The sequence below is a fragment of the Podarcis liolepis genome, assembly GCF_965112155.1.
Source record: "Podarcis liolepis genome assembly, chromosome: Z".
Lineage (NCBI taxonomy): Eukaryota > Metazoa > Chordata > Lepidosauria > Squamata > Lacertidae > Podarcis > Podarcis liolepis.
Genome location: NC_139570.1, coordinates 34,728,628 through 34,746,816, shown reverse-complemented (window position 1 = coordinate 34,746,816; position 18,189 = coordinate 34,728,628). Strand labels below are relative to the sequence as shown.

General features: G+C 44.4%; 1 protein-coding gene across 9 annotated transcripts in view; it reads left to right on the top strand.

Annotated features, from left to right (window-relative positions):
• Nucleotides 1–13,612, top strand: part of NUP188 (nucleoporin 188) — a gene marked incomplete at its 5' end in the record, with an annotated part of 55,750 nt that extends 42,138 nt beyond the window's left edge. For all 9 annotated transcript variants that reach the window (XM_083484939.1, XM_083484937.1, XM_083484936.1 and 6 more), the window contains 9 exons: nucleotides 1,510–1,602; nucleotides 3,049–3,207; nucleotides 4,371–4,508; nucleotides 6,388–6,462; nucleotides 7,783–7,992; nucleotides 9,125–9,256; nucleotides 10,048–10,121; nucleotides 10,470–10,599; nucleotides 11,133–13,612. In XM_083484939.1, coding sequence (XP_083341065.1) covers nucleotides 1,510–1,602; nucleotides 3,049–3,207; nucleotides 4,371–4,508; nucleotides 6,388–6,462; nucleotides 7,783–7,992; nucleotides 9,125–9,256; nucleotides 10,048–10,121; nucleotides 10,470–10,599; nucleotides 11,133–11,303 — 1,182 coding nt within the window. In that variant the 3' untranslated portion in view covers nucleotides 11,304–13,612. The remainder of the gene's footprint in view (nucleotides 1–1,509; nucleotides 1,603–3,048; nucleotides 3,208–4,370; nucleotides 4,509–6,387; nucleotides 6,463–7,782; nucleotides 7,993–9,124; nucleotides 9,257–10,047; nucleotides 10,122–10,469; nucleotides 10,600–11,132) is intronic.
• Between the last annotated feature and the right edge of the window lie 4,577 nt (nucleotides 13,613–18,189).

Genomic DNA, 18,189 nt, shown 5'->3' with positions numbered 1-18,189 from the left:
CTAGTATTGAGCTACAGTGGTGCCCCGCAAGACGAAATTAATTCGTTCCGCAATTTTTGTCGTCTAGCGAATTTTTCGTTTTGCGAAGCACGAAATCCCATAGGAATGCATTGAAAATCAATTAATGTGTTCCTATGGTCAAAAAAAGTCCAAACAAAGCCAAATTTGGTACAACAACAGTTTATTAACTGCTCTTTAAAGTCACACATACTGTAAAGAGCAGTTCAAAAATTTAAGGGAAAATAAATTAACTTTATAAACAAAACATGTCTTTGTTTTTAGTCAAAGAAAAAAAGTCGCGAGACGTTTTAGTCTTGCGAAGCAAGCCCATAGGGGAAATTCGTCTTGCGAGGCAAATCGCGAACGGAAAAACCTTTCCTCTAGCGAGTTTTTTGTCTTGCGAGGCATTCGTCTTGCGGGGCACCACTGTATATGGCTGAGTCCCGTTTCCCCCAACTGCTTGTGGCTGTATGGGGGAATATGGGGGAACATACAGGGAACATGTGCTCCCTCAGCTGTTGCTGGGCTCCATCTCCCCTCAACCGTCATAGCTAATAGTCATGAGACGATGGGAGTTTTGGCCCAAGCAACAGATTCTGTCACTCCTGCTGTGGAAGGTGTTGGTCTGGTTTTGCCGTTTGCTCCCAGCATATAATATTCAGTGGCATGCTGCTGCCTCTAAACATGGAGAGTCTGAGGATTCTCTGAGTCAGCAAACACGTTGCATAGTTTAAAGTACTGGGAAGAATAACTCAAAGTGGCAAAGTCAAATGACATGTGGAGGAGAATGTGCGCATAACACAATCACATGGTTAGATTTCAGGGAAGATTGGCACATTGGGGATTTGTATCAGGCGAGCTTGCCAGCATGAAAGAAATATAGAGAATCATACTGTTGTAGGAAGGAACTCTGCAATGCAGGAGTCACAGCTAAAGAATCCCTAACACTAGCCATTCAACCTCTGTTCAAACTTCTCCAGTGATATTTAATTTTCATTATTGGGGTTTAATACAACCCCCCCAAAGCTGCGTACCAGCTCAGAGCTGAGCTCATTGTTTGATCCTCTGCTTGTCTTGTGGGTGGGCTGTTGGATCCAGATACTGGAGAGCCTGAGAGATGAGCAGGTAGAATGTTTTCCATTGTAAACATCAGAAGAAATCTGAGGGTCTTGTCAGAGAGCTCTGTGGCGGCTTCAGTTTAGCTCCACCAACTGGAGAGAGAGGCGGGTGATACCACTTCTCAAGAGCTATTGACCCCAACTCCTTATACAAATTAATGGAGAAGGAGAGGGCAATCAGTGGCTACTAGCCATGATGCCTATGCCTTCACTTCACAGCTGGAGGCAGCAGTACTTCTGATTACCAGTTGCTGGAATCTGCCAGGTTAGGTGGGAAATGCTATTGTACTTGGATCCTACTTATGGGTATGTCACTGTGAGAACAGGATGCTGGGCTAGATGGACCCCCTTTGGCCTCATCCAGCAGGGATCTTCTTATGTTCTCTTGCAGGGGGCAGCAGCTGTGGCTGGAGCTGGCGTCATGCAAAGCATTTGCTTGCCTCTTTTGAGCGTGTACCATTTGAGCAGTGATGGAGCTGGTCAGGTGAGTGACTCTTCTTCCTTTCTTTTCCAGTGTGGGTGACCCACTTTGTCAGAACTTTGCTTTGCTGCCATGGTGAAGCAAGGGGCTACTTTAAGTATATCATTATAATTATCTGCTGCTGCTACTTATGTAACTCCATTGGTGTATGTGGCACTTTATAAAGGTGTTTTTAATATACATAGCACTAAAGTGAAGGACACGGGTCAAGTATTGGTCATCAGGTGAGCTGTGCATAAGCAAGCTGCCAGCTAGCTCTGCCGAGGCTCTTTTTATTAGCACAATATGCAAAACCAGTCAGATACATTTTGGACTGTGACCTTGACACATTTTCCAATCCCGAGATCGAGGGGTGGTACAAAGTTATTTTGGCACCTGTTCCCACCACGTCACTTTCCCCTTGTGCAATGTTTAATCAAAAGAGACAAAGGTCACAGACAGGGCCCAGCAGAACTCTAAGAGAGCAAAAGGTTAGATAGAGGGCATGATGTTCAGACAGCTGTGGCTTGTCTGCGGGTGGAAGTGTGCTCCACACCCAGCAATCATTCCTTCATACCACCAATTTACATAATATAGTGTGGTGTACAGCAGCATATGCAGTAAAATATAAAATACCATAAAGGGAGGTGCGGGTTCTCAAGGAGGTTTAGAGGGTGGTGACAAGGAAAAAGGCCTCTTCCATTGTGGCTCCTTGTCTCTTCCCAATAAGACCCGCCTGGCTCCTTCACTGACATCTTTTTGGTGACACATAAAGACACCCCCCCCCCACGTTTGATAGACTTATAAGATGTTGCTTTGTTACTAATGTTCTGGCAAAGCTTCCTTTGGTTGTTAGGGGATTATTTGCAGTTTTATGCGGTATAATGTTTTTGTAGTGTTTTTAAATGTGTTGTACATTGCTTGGAGACATTCTGGTAACAAACAACTTGGGAAGTCTAATAAATCATATTGTCGCTATTAAAATGACTGGCTGATCAGAAAATGCAAGCAGTTCTGTAGGCTTGTCTTCATAGAAAGGGCTTTCAAGAGACACCTGTAAGTCAAAAGCAAGGTACCTGCCGAATCTCTCCTGGAAGAGCATTCTGCAGCAGGGGACTGACCACAATAAATGCCTAGTGGAGGCCAGTAAGGCCTCTGTAACATGAGAGACAACTAACAGCACTCCTCTGGATGATCTCACTGATCAGGCTGAGATACGTGGGCTTGAGTATTTTTTAGTATAAGAGCACTGGTCTCTGACCTGGGGAGCTTTCAATCTAAATTTTACCATAAGGATAGAGGAGAGAAATTGGGAGGGGGCAGGCGGAATATCCAGCTGTAAACAGGGTCTATCCATGTTGACATCCCTAGAGAAACCCAGTTCTATCAGTAAGCAACTGGCCCCTTCTCAGAAACATCTGCATAGCAATGATTTGTGTATTTGAATGGTGTGGTCCTCGTGTGATGCAGGTGCAGGCTTCGTTGCGGAAATCTCTGGATGCCCCTTCCTGGCCAGGAGTCTATCGCCTTTCCATCTCCTTGATGGAGCGCCTTCTGAAGACGTTGCGGTACAACTTCCTGACTGAAGCCTTGGACTTCGTGGGCGTCCATCAAGAGAGGATCCTTCAGGTTTGTTGGGAAAGTGTGTTTGTCATTAAATTAAACTCTTCCATACGTGTCTTAATTGTTTCCCTCACTTAATGATTGGTGTTTTTTTTCATACAGGTGTATTTCTGTCAAGCTTAGAATCCAATATTTCATTAAAATCTATCACCACTTCATCATAAGTACACTCATTTAGGTGTCAAAAACATTTGTAAATCATAGTGGGAGGGAATTTGAATTAGGTCCATAAACATTAACCATGGCTATTAAAGTCTCTGCTATTTTAGCACATAAAATTAAATAATGCCCATTTACATCATCTGTTTTAAGTCATTTTTAAGCTCTGATCTTGTTGGATCAGCTTTAAGACTTGTCTCTTTCAACAAATTAGTATGAGAATCCCCCTCTGCCAATTCCCCTGGCTCAGTAGATAGTGGCGCAGTTAGAATTAAGTCCAGTGTTGATCATTTAGTCCAAGTTGTCATCGCAGCAGGTCATTAAAAGCAAAATAATATGTAATGAGAACTTTTCTTCAGCTGATAATCAAAGTCTTTGTCCACACAGTCCGATGATTCAGAAGTTTGAAAGCATTTTTATCAGGAAAGAGCTGAGAGCCTTGCCTCACAGCGTCATCCTGCACCAGAAGTCACCATCATTTCATTTTTGAATCACTTCCCATGGGCCATCCTGAAGCTTCTTACAGTATAGCGTAATAAGAACATATTTAAAACAATATATAAAAAAGATTTTTAAAGCTGCATATATAAAAATTGTGTGATTGTGTATGATACACACCGAGAGTTTTAAATCACAACAGCATGTACCAAAGATCAGTTCAGATGCAATCCACATACCAACTTCAATAAAGATCTCCATCTAGAAGTCTTGTTGAAAGATGGGCATCTTTAGCAGATGCCAGAATGATAATAGAGAAGGTGCCTGTCTGTTATTAGGTGCTGCTACACTGACATGCAGAACAGACGTCTTGACCAGCTTTTCCCTATTCAGAAAGAAAGTGGGGTGGGAGATGGTCACGATGTCTTGTTAGATTGCTGAGAGATGGTAGGGATTCTCCAGTATTCCTGTAGCCGTGGCACACTGAATATCAGAGTCTGCACTGAAAGACAGAGAGAAAAAGAGGAAATTTCTGCTCTTTAATGTCTCCCCACCCTCACCCCCTTTTCCAGTGCCTGACTGCAGTCCGGACTGTACAGAATTTGGCCTGCCTTGAAGAAGCAGATCATACGGTTGGGTTCATTCTTCAGCTCTCTAACTTCCTGAAGGAGTGGCACTTCCACCTGCCCCAGCTTCTAAGAGACGTGCAGGTAGAGAGAACTAGTTGTCTGCATGTCCCTGTCCTATTGAATTCTGCTTACATATTGGCTTTACTGTGTTTACACACGATTAAACACTTTTGCACAACTTTGTCCTTGTGGTTAAAGCAGCATGAGTCATCAAATGTCACCCTCACCCTTACCCCATGTCACCGTATTGTTGATCCGAGCAAAGTTCATTATCCTTAAGCCTGAAACCAAAGCCCAAAGCCAAATTGATTTCTCTAATGAGAGAGCCCTACTTGGAAATGGCTATTGGGCCCAGATTGTAAAGAGGAGGTTTCTAGAAGAAAGGCTTTAGAGGATGGGCAGAAATCACTTTTAAGTAGTAGTAGTTGTTGTTGTTAAATTGCCAGACTCCTTCACCCTGAAGTGCATTTTATTGTTCCCTTTTGGTGATTTTTAGTAGTATTTTGCTCTTATCTGCAATGCACTTTGATCGCTCCTAGCAAACGTCTATGGAAAAGGAGGGATCTATTCTCTGCCTGTGTTTACAGTAAAGTTTGCTGCCTTTATAATAATTCTGGTGGTGAACGTTCCTGAGCAGGGGGTATATTTTTGTAGTGTACATTCTGCAACTTCCCAAGAGGTGGGCGCTCAGTGACTGCCCTCTTTCTCAGTCCTGTAATGGGGCTTGGGTCCCATGGCGCTCTTGTCATGGTGGAGTCTCCTGTCAGAGCATGGTATATTTTTGCTTCCAATAGTGGTTTGGTTGTGGATTTTGCGAGCAAAAGAGCCAGTTCTGCACATGCTCTGTTGGAAGTCCCGAGACACCACGAACAAACGATTTTGCTTTCCCCGAGTCTCATGAGTGCTGTCCTCAGCAATACACAGTCAGTGTGCCATGGCTGTTATGGATTTGCCTGCTGATTTAGCCACCTCTGGACAAGATGGTCACCGAGGAGGAGTCTGGTGAAACTCCAATGGCCCCTCCTCTGATTGTGCTTAGCACTTTGAGGCAGGAGCTCCCCATTCACCCACCCATTCTGCAGGTGGGGTGAGCAATACTACTTCCTTTGTCAGATCGGGATTCTTACCCTCCCCCCCCCCCATTGGTGCACTCTTGTATTTAGAAAGAGGTAAAGAACTCCCTCATAGTAAACACAAAAGTGGGAGCTCCTATTCATAGGAAGCCTGCAAGGGAAAGAGTTGGCATCATCCAGGATGCATAAAAGAGGATCTCACAGAGCTCCATCAAATAGCAGTTCTGTGAGGTCTCCTTCTCTCCCTGTTTTAGGGGCTCTTCTCCAGTCATCATGGAGCCAGCTAAGGGGGTGGATGGTCCTGCTAATGCTTTAGCCTGTGGACAGTGGTCCTCTGTAGGGAAGACCTGTTGGGGTGGAGGGTGAACTTTCTGAGGAAGAAATGTTTCCAGGCAAAAGGACCGAGGTTGTTAATAGCTTACTGAGAAGGAAGTGTTGCATCACATGAGGACCACACCATTCAAGTCCTCAAATATGGTTGCCCTCTGCTTATTGTTAAAAGTAAAAAACAAATAAAAAAGCATTATACTTTTCCTACCTTGGTTCTGAATCGGTTGAGGTATCATTGGTATGGAAGGGTGTTCAATCCTGCCTTTCCTGCTATGTCAGTGTCTTTCCCTGCACAAGGGTTTCTGCTCAGTTTTCTATCCTGGTTAAAGGCTGTTTACACCCAGGAGTTTAGGTGGTCTTCCCCTTTATAATTTGGTCTGCTTTGGCAAGGGAAGATATTCTACATCCAGATGAAAAATAGAGGTTAAGAGGTGACTCCTTCAAGATATCTTGGGCTCTTTGAGGTGGTTCATCCTCTATCCTCCTGATGGGACCCTGGCTTTATTTTCCATTTATCAGGAGATTTGTTATAAGAGACATTTTCTTGAACATTTCAGGTGAACCTGTGTTACCTGTGCCAGGCCTGCACTTCACTTCTGCACAGTCGGAAAATGCTGCAACACTACATACAGGTAAGGGGCTGAGGTGGCTGGTTCTCACTGAAGCTAGGCTTAGCTTGTGCCACTTCAGACTGCAAGTGGAAACTCCCAGGATTGAACAAGAGACCCATGTTCTGATCTGGACCTGGAAATAATTTGAATTACTCTTGAATGACCACATGTGGGCAACCATTGTTGTTCCATGACTTGCCTATTACTACAGTGGTACCTCTGGTTTCAAACTTAATTTGTTCTGGAGGTCCGTTCTTAACCTGTATCACTTTAGCTAATGGGGCCTCCCTCTGCCAGTGCGATTTCTGTTCGCATCCTCTGGCAAAGTACTTAACCCGAGGTACTACTTCCGGATTAGCAGAGTCTGTAACCCGAAGTGTTTGCAAGCTGAGGTGTTTGTAACCCGAGATACCGTTGTATTGTTACTGATGTGTGTGTGTTGTGGAGTGGGCAGTAATTTTACAGAAAGTGGAAGATAAGTTCCAGGAATAGGAAACCTTTGGCCCCAGGGCAAAAACTGCCCAGCAGCCTGCCTCATTTAGCCCCGAGGTCATTTCCCATAAACCATGACCACCTGCCTTGCTAGCGGATGTCATAGAATCATAGAGTTGGACCCTGTGTGAGAGGCGAAGAAGGGAAGATCTCCCAGGGTGGGAGGCGAATGGAAATCTCTCAGGTGTGAGCTGGAAGGGTCCACCACTTTTTGTGAGAGACTAGGGTTGAAAGCTGCCTTTGAAAGAGGACTCTGCATTTTCTTTTCTCTTTATTCCTTTGCTTTTATTTCAGTTTAGATTAGTTTCTTTTATCTTATTGGATTAGGATAAAGCTTTAATAACCTTATTAAAAAAGAAGAAAAAATAAACCCCATAAACTCCAGCCAGCATAGCCAATAGCCAGGGATTATGGGAAGTATGGTGCAAAAAGTCTGGAGTGCACCAGATTGTGGAAGACAGCTTCAAATAATAGTTTTTCAACTTTTTTTCAACTCATAATTTCATTCTTTTTTTGTAAACTGCATTGAGGTGTGCCCCCCCTTTTTTACAATTGAACAATATATAAATTTTATGAAATGGAAGTAAATGAGTGAAATTTCAGTGCTTCCAGTTCTTTTCGTACTTTGTGTGAGGGACTAGTAATTCAAAGGGGGACGGGCACACACACCAGGATTCCAACTGGCTGCTAGCTTGACCTGAATCTGAACAAAGCAAAGGTTCCTTTTGCAAAAACCTCCCCAGTACTGGTGATAGTTTGCCTGGCGCGTGTGTGTACGCCTGTGTATGTGTATGTAGTCGGTGCTCTTGTCTCATGTCCCTCCTTTCACTTGCTTGGACTTCTTTTCAGACCAAGAATGGAGAGCCCCTCCCGTCTACCATCCTGCCTCATGTCCAGCACCCCCCACAGACCTCTGCCAAGCCTCCCAGTCCGGAGACGGAGGCTGCTGAGCAGAAGGCTCTGCGTGCTGTGCAGTACAGCCTCCTTAAAATCCTCAGCAAGTCCCTCGCTGCCCTGCGCCACTTCACTCCAGATGTCTGCCAAATCCTTCTTGATCAGGTATAGTAAGCCAGGCTCTTAGGAGGAAGAGTCCAGAATTCTTCGGTGGTGCCACTGGCATGGACTTCCCCTGGCACCCAGGAAGCGTGCCCATTCCCTGCCCTCTTGGTGCTGGCAATGATTACCTTTTATATCCCTTGAAAAGTGCATAAAGTTGAAGGAGGAAGTTGGAAGAGCGACACTCTATCCAATTTCCTCTTTCAAGCTCTATGGTGCCATAGTTGCAGATAAGTGCCACTTAGACCATCTTTTACCCAGATCTGTTGGGAAAGTGAAGTGTGTGTCTAGATGTTCCTTATTTCTCTCTGGGGTGGGGTTGCTAATAAGGGAAAGAGGAGAGGAGAAGTGATTAGGGTGTGTGTGGCACCCATGGCACTCACTTATAAATTCAAACATATGACCATGGATGAGAACTAAGCCTCTGTCATAAGTGAGACTTCAGATGTGACCAGTGGATGTTTATCTCCAGTTTCTGCATAATGGCTTGGGACCCGAGTGGCTTAAAGAGCACCTTCATTATCAACCATTTCTTGGCCTACAATTGGGCCCCTTTTGGTGGTGTTGCCACTGGAGGTCACCTGGTTCGCTTTGAGCTGTGACAGGGCCTTCTTGAGAGTGGTTCCCTGTGTGTGGAATGCCCTCCATAGGGAGGTGTGTCTCTCTACCTCCGTATTAACTATTAGGGGGGATTTACCAGGCATAAGGCATGGCGTCTGGTAAATTACTATAACCTGAAATTATTAGCTGTGAGAGTAGGCGATAGTTTGTTTTTCTAAAAAAATTTAAACTGCTTTTAAAAGTTTCATTTGCATTTTTTATTATTGACATGTTTGCCAACCTGGGCTCCTTTGGGAGAAAGGTCTGGATGTAAAATGAACAATAAATAGATCAAGTGACTCCTGGTGGTATTGGTGAAATAAAGATTTAGCTGGTCTTTGTGTCTGGCCTGCAGTCCTCCGACTGTTGCTGAACTAAAACTCCCGTCAGCCTCAGCAAGCATGGCTAGGGATGGTGGGAGTTGTAGTTCAGCCTCACCCGGAGGGACAGAGGTTCAATCATACCTGCTATACAGCCTCAATAGAAGACTGATTTTGACTTCCATTTGGTTTTGACCCTGTTTCTTCTGTTGTAGTCACTGGACCTTGCCGAGTACAACATCCTTTTCATGCTGAGCTTCACCACTCCGGCTTTTGATTCTGAAGTGCCCCCCTCCTTTGGGACCCTCCTGGCCACAGTCAACGTGGCCCTGAACATGCTGGGAGAAGTAAGGATCAGGGGAGCCCAAGCTGACCCTGTGGAGGAGCCCACAGCTAGTTTTTCCCCCTAAAAGGGAACTGGGATGGGATGTGTTTGATTGCAAGGAGTTTTAAAAAGTTGTGTGTGAATCATAGAATTGTAGAGTTGGAAGAGACCCCTAGGGGGTCATCTAGTCCAATCCCCTGCAGTGCAGGAATCCTGCCCACAGCTGTCCCTGGGTGGGCTCAAACCACCAACCTTCTGGTTAGCAGCCAGATGCACTGACCCATTGTGCCACAGAGACCAGTAGTGAGAGGTGAGAGATTGTGGCCAAGGGATTCTCAGTGGATGTTTGAGATGGCTGGTGGGGATTGAACCTGGGACCTTGCACAGGTCCCTTAGGCTCCATCTTTTCCCAGGAGGCTATCCTGAGACACATGGCTCTGCCCAGGCAAATCAGAGCAACATTATCCCTTCCTTGGGGGATAGTACAGTCCCTTGTTTTGTGGCAGCAGGGATTTTCCAGAGCTGCTCCTCCATTCACTGTTCGATCAGCAATTTTGTCTAGACATTGTGTGCTGTTCCTTCCTCAGAGTAGAAAGGAATCAAAACTACATTTCCTTTACTGGGAAGAGGCTCCCTAAAGGGTGCTCTAAAAAAATAAAAGCTGAATTCTGCATTCAGTGCTGAATTCTGCATTCAGTGCTGAATTCTGCATTCAGTGCTGAATTCTGTGCTTGCATGGGGTTACAGAATACACTGGGCCTGGCTGAATGTCTGGCTTTTGAATATAACACAGCTTTTCCCTTCTCCCCAAAGCTGGATAAGATGAAGGAGCCTTTTACTTTGGCTGCAGAGCTGGCCACCCAGCAGGAGGGGAACAAGACCCTCAAGTAAGTACCTACGTTCCTTTTACTGCCCTATGGAACAGGAAACAGGGTGGCTCTCCTCCCTCCCAGCAATACTGTACACTTTATGCTTGATTTGCTCTGTAGATCCTAGGTTCGTGTTTTAACTTTTTGCAATTGTCAGTTAACCGGTGGGGCACGAGAGGAGATACCTACAGCTTTTGCAGCTGCTGTTGGACAGGCCCAGTCAGTGAGAATGTCCCGAGTGTAGAATCTGTGCTCATGTTTACCTAGGGTTGAAACGGCACCTCTAGCTCCCAGGCTTACCACTGAGTTTCATCTGGTCTTTTGTTTGTCAGCCGGCTTGACACTACCTCTTCCCTCCTCCTCCAGGTCACTTCTGATGTTTACAATGGAAAACTGTTTCTACCTGCTCATCTCTCAGGCTCTCCGGTACCTAAAGGATCCAGCAGTCCACCCACGAGACAAGCAGCGGATGAAGCAGGAGCTCAGCTCTGAGCTGGTAAGTAGTTTAGATGCTTGTATTATACCACAAGAGTTAAAATTAAATAACATTGGATATGTTTGAACAGAGGTTTGAATGGCCAGCTGTTGGAGATTCTTTAGCTTCTGACTCCTGCATTGCAGGGGGTTGGATTAGATGTTTCTTGTGGTCTGTTCCCTACAACTGTATGATTATGTGAAAAGCCAAAACTGTACCAATGTGTCAGTGTCTACGGTTGTTAATGTCCATGCACAGAGTGAATTAATGCGCATCTTTGAAATTCCATGTGGGTTGCCTCCCGTGCTAGTCCTACCTAGAGTAGATCTGCTGAAATTAATGGCTAATACATTAGTCCTGTTTACCAATTTCACTTTGCATAAAACGTTAAGTTCTACAACCCTGTACACCTGTCCCAACTGATCTCCAGGTAAATGTCAGTCTTTGAAATAGTAGAAGAAAGTAGAAGGTAGGGTTGTGTCCTGGATTGAAACAAAGTCTGACGGATACCGTATGAAGGAAGGACTCTAACTCTCCCTATGTCTTATTTCCAGAGCACGCTTCTTTCCAGCCTGTCCCGTTACTTCCGCCGGGGTGGCCCAAGTTCTTCTTCCGTGAGCATTCTCTCCTCTTCACAAGGGAAATCTTCCTCAAAGCTAGGCCCCGAGGGGCAGGAGCCGCTCTTCCAGCTTGTCCAGGCCTTCGTTAGGCACATGCAGAGATAAGACCCCAGGTGCCATTTTGAAATCCCATGTGAGTTCACTTCCATCAGCTTTTGGATGTAGCCCTGCCACCTGCCTTGCCTTAGCCAGGCAAAGGAAACTGTGAGATGTCTTCACCAGAAGAGCACAATGTCAAGAGGATGTGGAGTGGTCTGCAAACAGTGCCTCGTTCATACAAAACGAGCCTTGTGTGTCAGGTAAACCTGACGTGACTTTATAAGTATTGATGAACTGATTACTTTTCATAGCTGTTCCACAACTTGAAGAAGGAAAGAGGATGGAGAGGAAAAGGTGGCTTGGAATCTCTTCCCTACTCCCACTACTACCCTGGATTGGGCATTATTTAAGTGTAGCCTCTTCTCTGGTGAAGCACAGGCCAAATGATTGATTTCAGCCTAGAGATCATCTTCCAAGTGCTGTTTTTTATATTTACTGGACCATTCAGAAAGCAAAGGCAAGACGTTTTTAAAGGTGACCACCTTCTCTTCCTGTTCCAGTATGAATTTTGAAGTTAGAACTCCATTGCTTTGTTATCTCACATTTTTGTACCACCCATTTCCTGTTTATACTGATTAAAAAGCATATTTCTAAGTGGTTGTGGAATTCTAAATTTCTCGAGTCCAGTTGGTGTCAGGCTGCTGGTTTATTATTATTATTATTATTAATTCAACCCTTCAGGGCAAAGTAATTCATAGTAAAAACAGAAGATTCATCAAGCAGTGTGGGGGCTAAGCCTGCTACAGAGCGCCACATACCCTGCATCTTTAAGTGTCACAGCTGGTTGACAGCTGATGTATTAAGTTCACATGACAAATGAGTAGAGTAGGTAGTTCTGGTTTCTGCAGGGCTTTGTAGTGGCCATATTCGCACATAACACTGAGATATGCTTCCATTTTCCAGCTGACTTGCCTCGCAACCCTGGCACTTGTTGGGCATCTGGCACGGAGTGGCTGAAACTAGGCTATTGGGTTTGGACACATCACCAAACCATGGTTGAAACAATCCGTGGCTTGGGTAGTAACAACAAACCATGGTTACTTTGTGCTGGGTTTGTAGCTCAGTATTATGTGTGAAGCAAACCCATGGCTGCATGCTGTATAACACTTAAGGAACACCCCACTTGTGCACTGGGCAGATTATAGTGAAGGAGGGGGCTGTATTTATTTTTAAATAAGGGTGATCAGGAGACATTTGTTTTCCTTCTACCAGTCCCAAGTGAAAACAGGGGCTTTATTTAGTGCAGCCTCCATCTGCTGGTGCCCTTCAGTTGTTGTGGACTTAAGACTTAAGAACATAAGAAGAGTCCTGTTGGATCAGGCCAAAAGGAGGCCTATCTAGTCCCACATCCTGTTCTCAGTGGCCAGTCAGATGCCCAATGAGAAACCCACTAGCACAGTTTGAACACAAAAGCAGTCTTCCCTCTTATGGCTCCCAGCAACTGATGTTCAGAAGCATTTACTGCCTCTAATCATGGAGGCAGAGCTCAGCGTCGTGTTTCGTAGCTTTCAGTAGCCCTCACCTCAATGAATTTGTGATGGAGAAAAACCTCATGTTTTGATGGTTCCATTTTCTTTTGAGCCTATGGCTAAACTGAAAAAGGGCTGCACCTACATTTTACAGTACAGAGCGAGTTGCTTTCAGGTACAGTATACAGTGGTACCTCGGGTTAAGCACTTAATTTGTTCTGGAGGTTCGTTCTTAACCTGAAACTGTTCTTAACCTGAGATACCACTTAACCTGAGCTAATGGGGCTTCCCGCTGCCGCCACACGATTTCTGTTCTCATCCTGAAGCAAAGTTCTTAACCCAAGGTACTGTTTCTGGGTTCGCGGAGCCTGTAACCTGAAGCGTCTGTAACCCGAGGTACCACTGTATAGCGAATGTTCGTTCCAGAACACTGAAAACAAGAAACACTTAGAATCTGGTGACCGCATGAAAATCAGCCAGGTATGGCAGTTGTGCTCAATCTTGAAATGTTTTGTAGATAGATGAAAGAGGGTATCAGGAAACATTTAATGAAGAGGGAAACCAGCAAAATCTTAATAAAGAAAGACACTGAAAAATGATTATATGTTATCACATGATACAGTGAGGGCTGATCCGAGAAGCCAAATGATTTTGATTGGTTCAGGATGATGACACTAGGTTGCAACTGCAAAGAGTGTTGTGCTTTTTTGGTGCATAGAAATCACTTGTGTAATCTGGAAGTGTCTATGAAACATTGCTTTGGATGTGTTTTCTGGCAGTAGCAGCCTTATTTTTGAGGCTGTCCCTATATGCATTTGTATTTCAATAAAGGACTATTCACTTGGAGCCAGCATCCTTGTCTTTCGGGTTTCTGCGAGGGATACCTTGTAGCCTAGGAACCCCTTTTAAATTTCTCCCAACAGTTTGGTCATTGGGATACGGATTGACTAGAACACCACAGAGTTTAGGGAACCAGACTGAGGTGGAGAGACTGTGATGGGCAGAAGTGCCTTAGGAGATCCAACTCTTTGCCTGCCTGCCCTGTCCTTTCAGCACTAACTTCTCTGAAGCTCACGTGGCAGTAAGAGTATTAATCCCTATGTTATTTGACGCAGGCTTTAAGTGAAAATCCTTATTTATTTGTAAATTACCTTTGGGGCTGATTTGCTGGTTTTGTTGTTTCTGGTTATACAGTGATACCTCGGGTTAAGAACTTAATTCATTCTGGAGGTCCGTTCTTAACCTGAAACTGTTCTTAACCTGAGGTACCACTTTAGCTAATGGGGCCTCCCCCAGCCACCACGTGATTTCTGTTCTCATCCTGAGGTAAAGTTCTTAACACGAGGTACTACTTCCGGGTTAGCAGGGTCTGTAACCTGAAGTGTCTGTAACTTGAAGCATCTGTAACCCGAGGTACCACTGTATTGGTATTTTTTTTTATTTTTGCTGGGTGACTGCAACCAAAAATCTTGTTTAGGGAATTTTTTCTTTTATTGTATTACATTTTGTTTGTCCTATTTGTTTTGTTTATCCTGGTTGTCTATGAACCTGCAGCGTGACTGGTAGCTTAAGTTTCTGCATGTCCCTTGAGATCAGCAGTCTCTTTCCTTTCTCCATCCCTCCCCCCCACAAATGACCCTATTGTGATTGGTAAACTTTCCTTGTGACATGGTTCCCTGATGCTGTCAGCAGAGATGCCCTACACAAACCTTTCTTAAGTGTGCTTGGGGCCCTAGTACTCCTCCCCAAGTCTAAAAAGAACCTGGCTTACAGGAGTTCAGTAAGCTCTGTTTAGTATGATGTCTAAAAAGGACTCTTCCCAGCATGGTTTTCTGAATCTGGTTTGCTCAGGGAACCCTGAACTCGGAGGCGGAGCATATGCCAGCGCTGCTCAGGGTGGGCACACTCCCGAGGGAAGCCTGGTGCGGAGGGTGCCCTCCCAGGCATGGAATAGACGCTCAGGTGCCCGGAACGGCACACGCTCCCTGCAGCCGGGGGCATTAGGCACACCGCCCACCCACAACTCCCAAGCCTCCCCCAAGCTATCAATATAAACTTCAGGGAAGTTTTTAATATTTAATGCTGTACTGCTTTTAACACTTGATTGGGAGCCACCCAGAGTGGCTCGGGAAACTCAGCCAGGCGGGCGGGGTATAAATAATAAATTATTATTATTATTTACATGCCTTCCTTGTGTACATCATATTGGCCAACCACTCAGGGAGAGAACGGAGCTAAGCTTTAAGCTTGTGCAGAATCCAACAAAGAGTTACTGTACTTTTCCATCTATAAGATGCCCCCTATTTTGGGGGACTGAAATTTCAGGAATTGGGGGGAGATGGCAAAAAGTTGTTGAGCTATTTTTTGCAGAGGATTGCCCAGAGGAGGGGATTATCGAAGGTTGTTGAGCCTTTTTTAGGGGGGATGCTGAAAACCACTCACCCATATGCAAGCTGCCGATCGCCTGCCCAATTGCCACAGCACCGGCCAATCAACAACACCCATTATTGACGCAGCAACAAATAACATGCACAATAGCTGCTGACAGCCATGGCAGCAACCAATCAAATGCCCACCCTATGCACTACCCATGTATAAGGCGACCCCCACTTTTTAGCATGATTTTTAAATAAAAATACCTAGTCTTCAGAAATATTTTTCATTTGGGTTTTCCTATTAGAAGATCATGAATGAAAGCATCAATTCTGATGTATCAATATGTTTTTTTAACTCTTTAGCACAACTTTTTAAACTTTGCTGTTCCTTATGCAGTGCAGGTTTATTCCACAAGAACCAGACTCAATAAACATTCTTTTAGGTTTCTCTATTAGGTTTATGTACAGCCGTTCATCACAAGATCTCAGAGAGATTCACAGGATACAATACAGTTGTACCTTGGAATCTGAACGCCTTGCGAGTCAAACGTTTTGGCTCCCGAATGCCGCAAACGTCACTTTGGAAGCTGAATGTCCGGTGGGGCTTCTGCAGCTTCCGATTGTGTGCAGGAAGCTCCTGCAGCCAATTGGAAGCCGTGCCTTGGTTTTTGAACGTTTCTGGAAGTTGAACAGACTTCCAGAACGGATTCTGTTCGGCTTCCAAGGTACGACTGTACAAGGTAAAACAAGTAAATAGTTAAAACAACAAAATAATGATATACCTTCCTGAAGAAACCAGAGGCCTTTCTCCTGGGCATAGTCGGCCAATCAGTGCCAAAGAAGGATAGAACTTTCTTTATGTATGCCACAACAGCAGCAATAATACTTATTGCAAAGTACTGGAAGACAAAAGACCTACCCACTCTGGAAGAATGGCAGATGAAGGTGATGGACTACATGGAATTGGCGGAAATGACTGGCAGAATCCGAGATCAGGGAGAAGAGTTGGTGGAAGAAGACTGGAAAAAGTTTAAAGACTATTTACAGAAATATTGCAAAATTAATGAATGTTAGAATGATGTTGGATAGAAATTAAGTGGTTTTTAGCTGTAATATTATAAGGGAATATGAAAAATGGATTATTAACAGGTAAAAATTTAATGTCACAACATTTTAAGATTAAAGACTAGGATAAACAAAGAGGGGAAGGATTTGCTGAACTAACAAACTGAATTGGAATACAAAAAAGGGAGGTGCGAGGAGGTCCGGGAAATAAGTAAATGAAAGATAAGTAACGGAAAGATTGAGTTGTTTTTAACTACTTTTATTTTGTATTTTTCTTTTTTCATTTTGTAATATTTTGAAAATATTAATAAATATCTTTTAAAAAAAGGAAAGATCCTCCTGGTTCCATGGAGACCACATGCCCTGGATGGCAAATCCCACCAAATAAGAGGATTTGATTGCAGAACTGCATCAGGAGGAAACTGACCCTTTGGCCAGAAGCTGACAAAGTGGACGAAAGAACAAGGGAAACAGATCTCTTGATATTCTGAATGAAGACTTTGCTGCAGGGCTCACTACAGAAGAAAGCTTTAAGCTGATGCTGCTCGCCCAAGCAAGGGAAACGGACAAGATCCCAAGCTTCCCAGAACACGACAGTCCTGAACCCTGGTGATTGGCAACACAGGTGGCTAAATCATTTGTGAATAGCTGTTTGGCAGTGGGTACCACAGTGCAAATACTAGTAACCTCCGCACTTCTGACCTTTCGTACCCACTGACGTGTCCTTATAGTGTAAGGCCAAGAAAATGAAAAGCCAAGAGAACTTGATTCCTTATTTTTTATGTTCGCGAAAGACCAGAAATAGAATTGTAAAGTTGTAGACCCCCTGAGGGTCATGTAGCTCAACCCCCTGCAATGCAGGAATCTCGACAAAAGCATCCATGATGGATGGCTATCCAACCTCTGCTTAAAAGCCTCCAGTGAAGGAGAGTCCTCTGCCTTCTGAGGGTGTCCTTTCCATGGTCAAACAGCTCTCAGCACCAGATAGATATTTCTTCTCACCAATATCACTTTTGTAACAGTTGAACTGAGAACTTTGCTCTTCTGTCTTCTTCAGGAATTAGCAACAGCAAACTACAAAATTGGAAGAGGGTCAGAGGTGACCAGCCACAAAAATTTGAAGCAACATTGACAAGGCAATGAAACTGAGAATCAGCGCTGTGTAAAACATCTATGGAGGCCCATATTGCTTTTTTATTGGGTTTGCTCTCATACCAAGCTACAGGTTTCCTCGATTTTAGGGCCAAACTAATACAGTGGTACCTCTGGTTGCAAACGGGATCCGTTCCAGAGGCCTGTTCGCAACACGAGCAGAACGCAACCCGCAGTGTCTCGTCTGCGCACACGCGGATTGCGATTTGCTGCTTCTGTGCATGCATGTGACGACTTTTTGCACGTCTGCGCATGCGACGAAACCCGGAAGTAACCCTTTCTGGTACTTTTGGGTTGCCACGGGACGTATCCTGAAAGAACGTAACATGAAGCAGACGTAACATGAGGTATGACTGTACCTTCAGACCCTTTCAGCAGTTACTTCAGATTTAAATAAAGGCAACTGTTGGGTTTGTGAACGGATACAGCAGAACACAATGTACTGGTTTTGCTAATTACAGTCTTGCCTTTATTAAAGTATTTAAGTTTAAAGACTTTATTAAGACTTTAATAAAATCTTAATACTTGAATAATAGACAGTGAAAGATGATTATGTTATTACATGATAGTACAATGAAGACTGATCTGAAGAGCTAAATGATTTTGATTGGTTCAGGATGATGACACTGGGTGCAACTGCTAAGAGTGCTGTGCTCCTTTGGTGAGTGAAAATCACGTGTGTAACCTGGAAGTGTATACGAAACATTGCTTTGGCAGCCACTATGGACATTCATATTTCAGTAAAGGCCTATCTTTTCACTTGGAGCTATCCAGGTTGGTGGCCATCACTACGTCCTGTGGGAGTGAGTTCCACGGTCTAACTACACACTG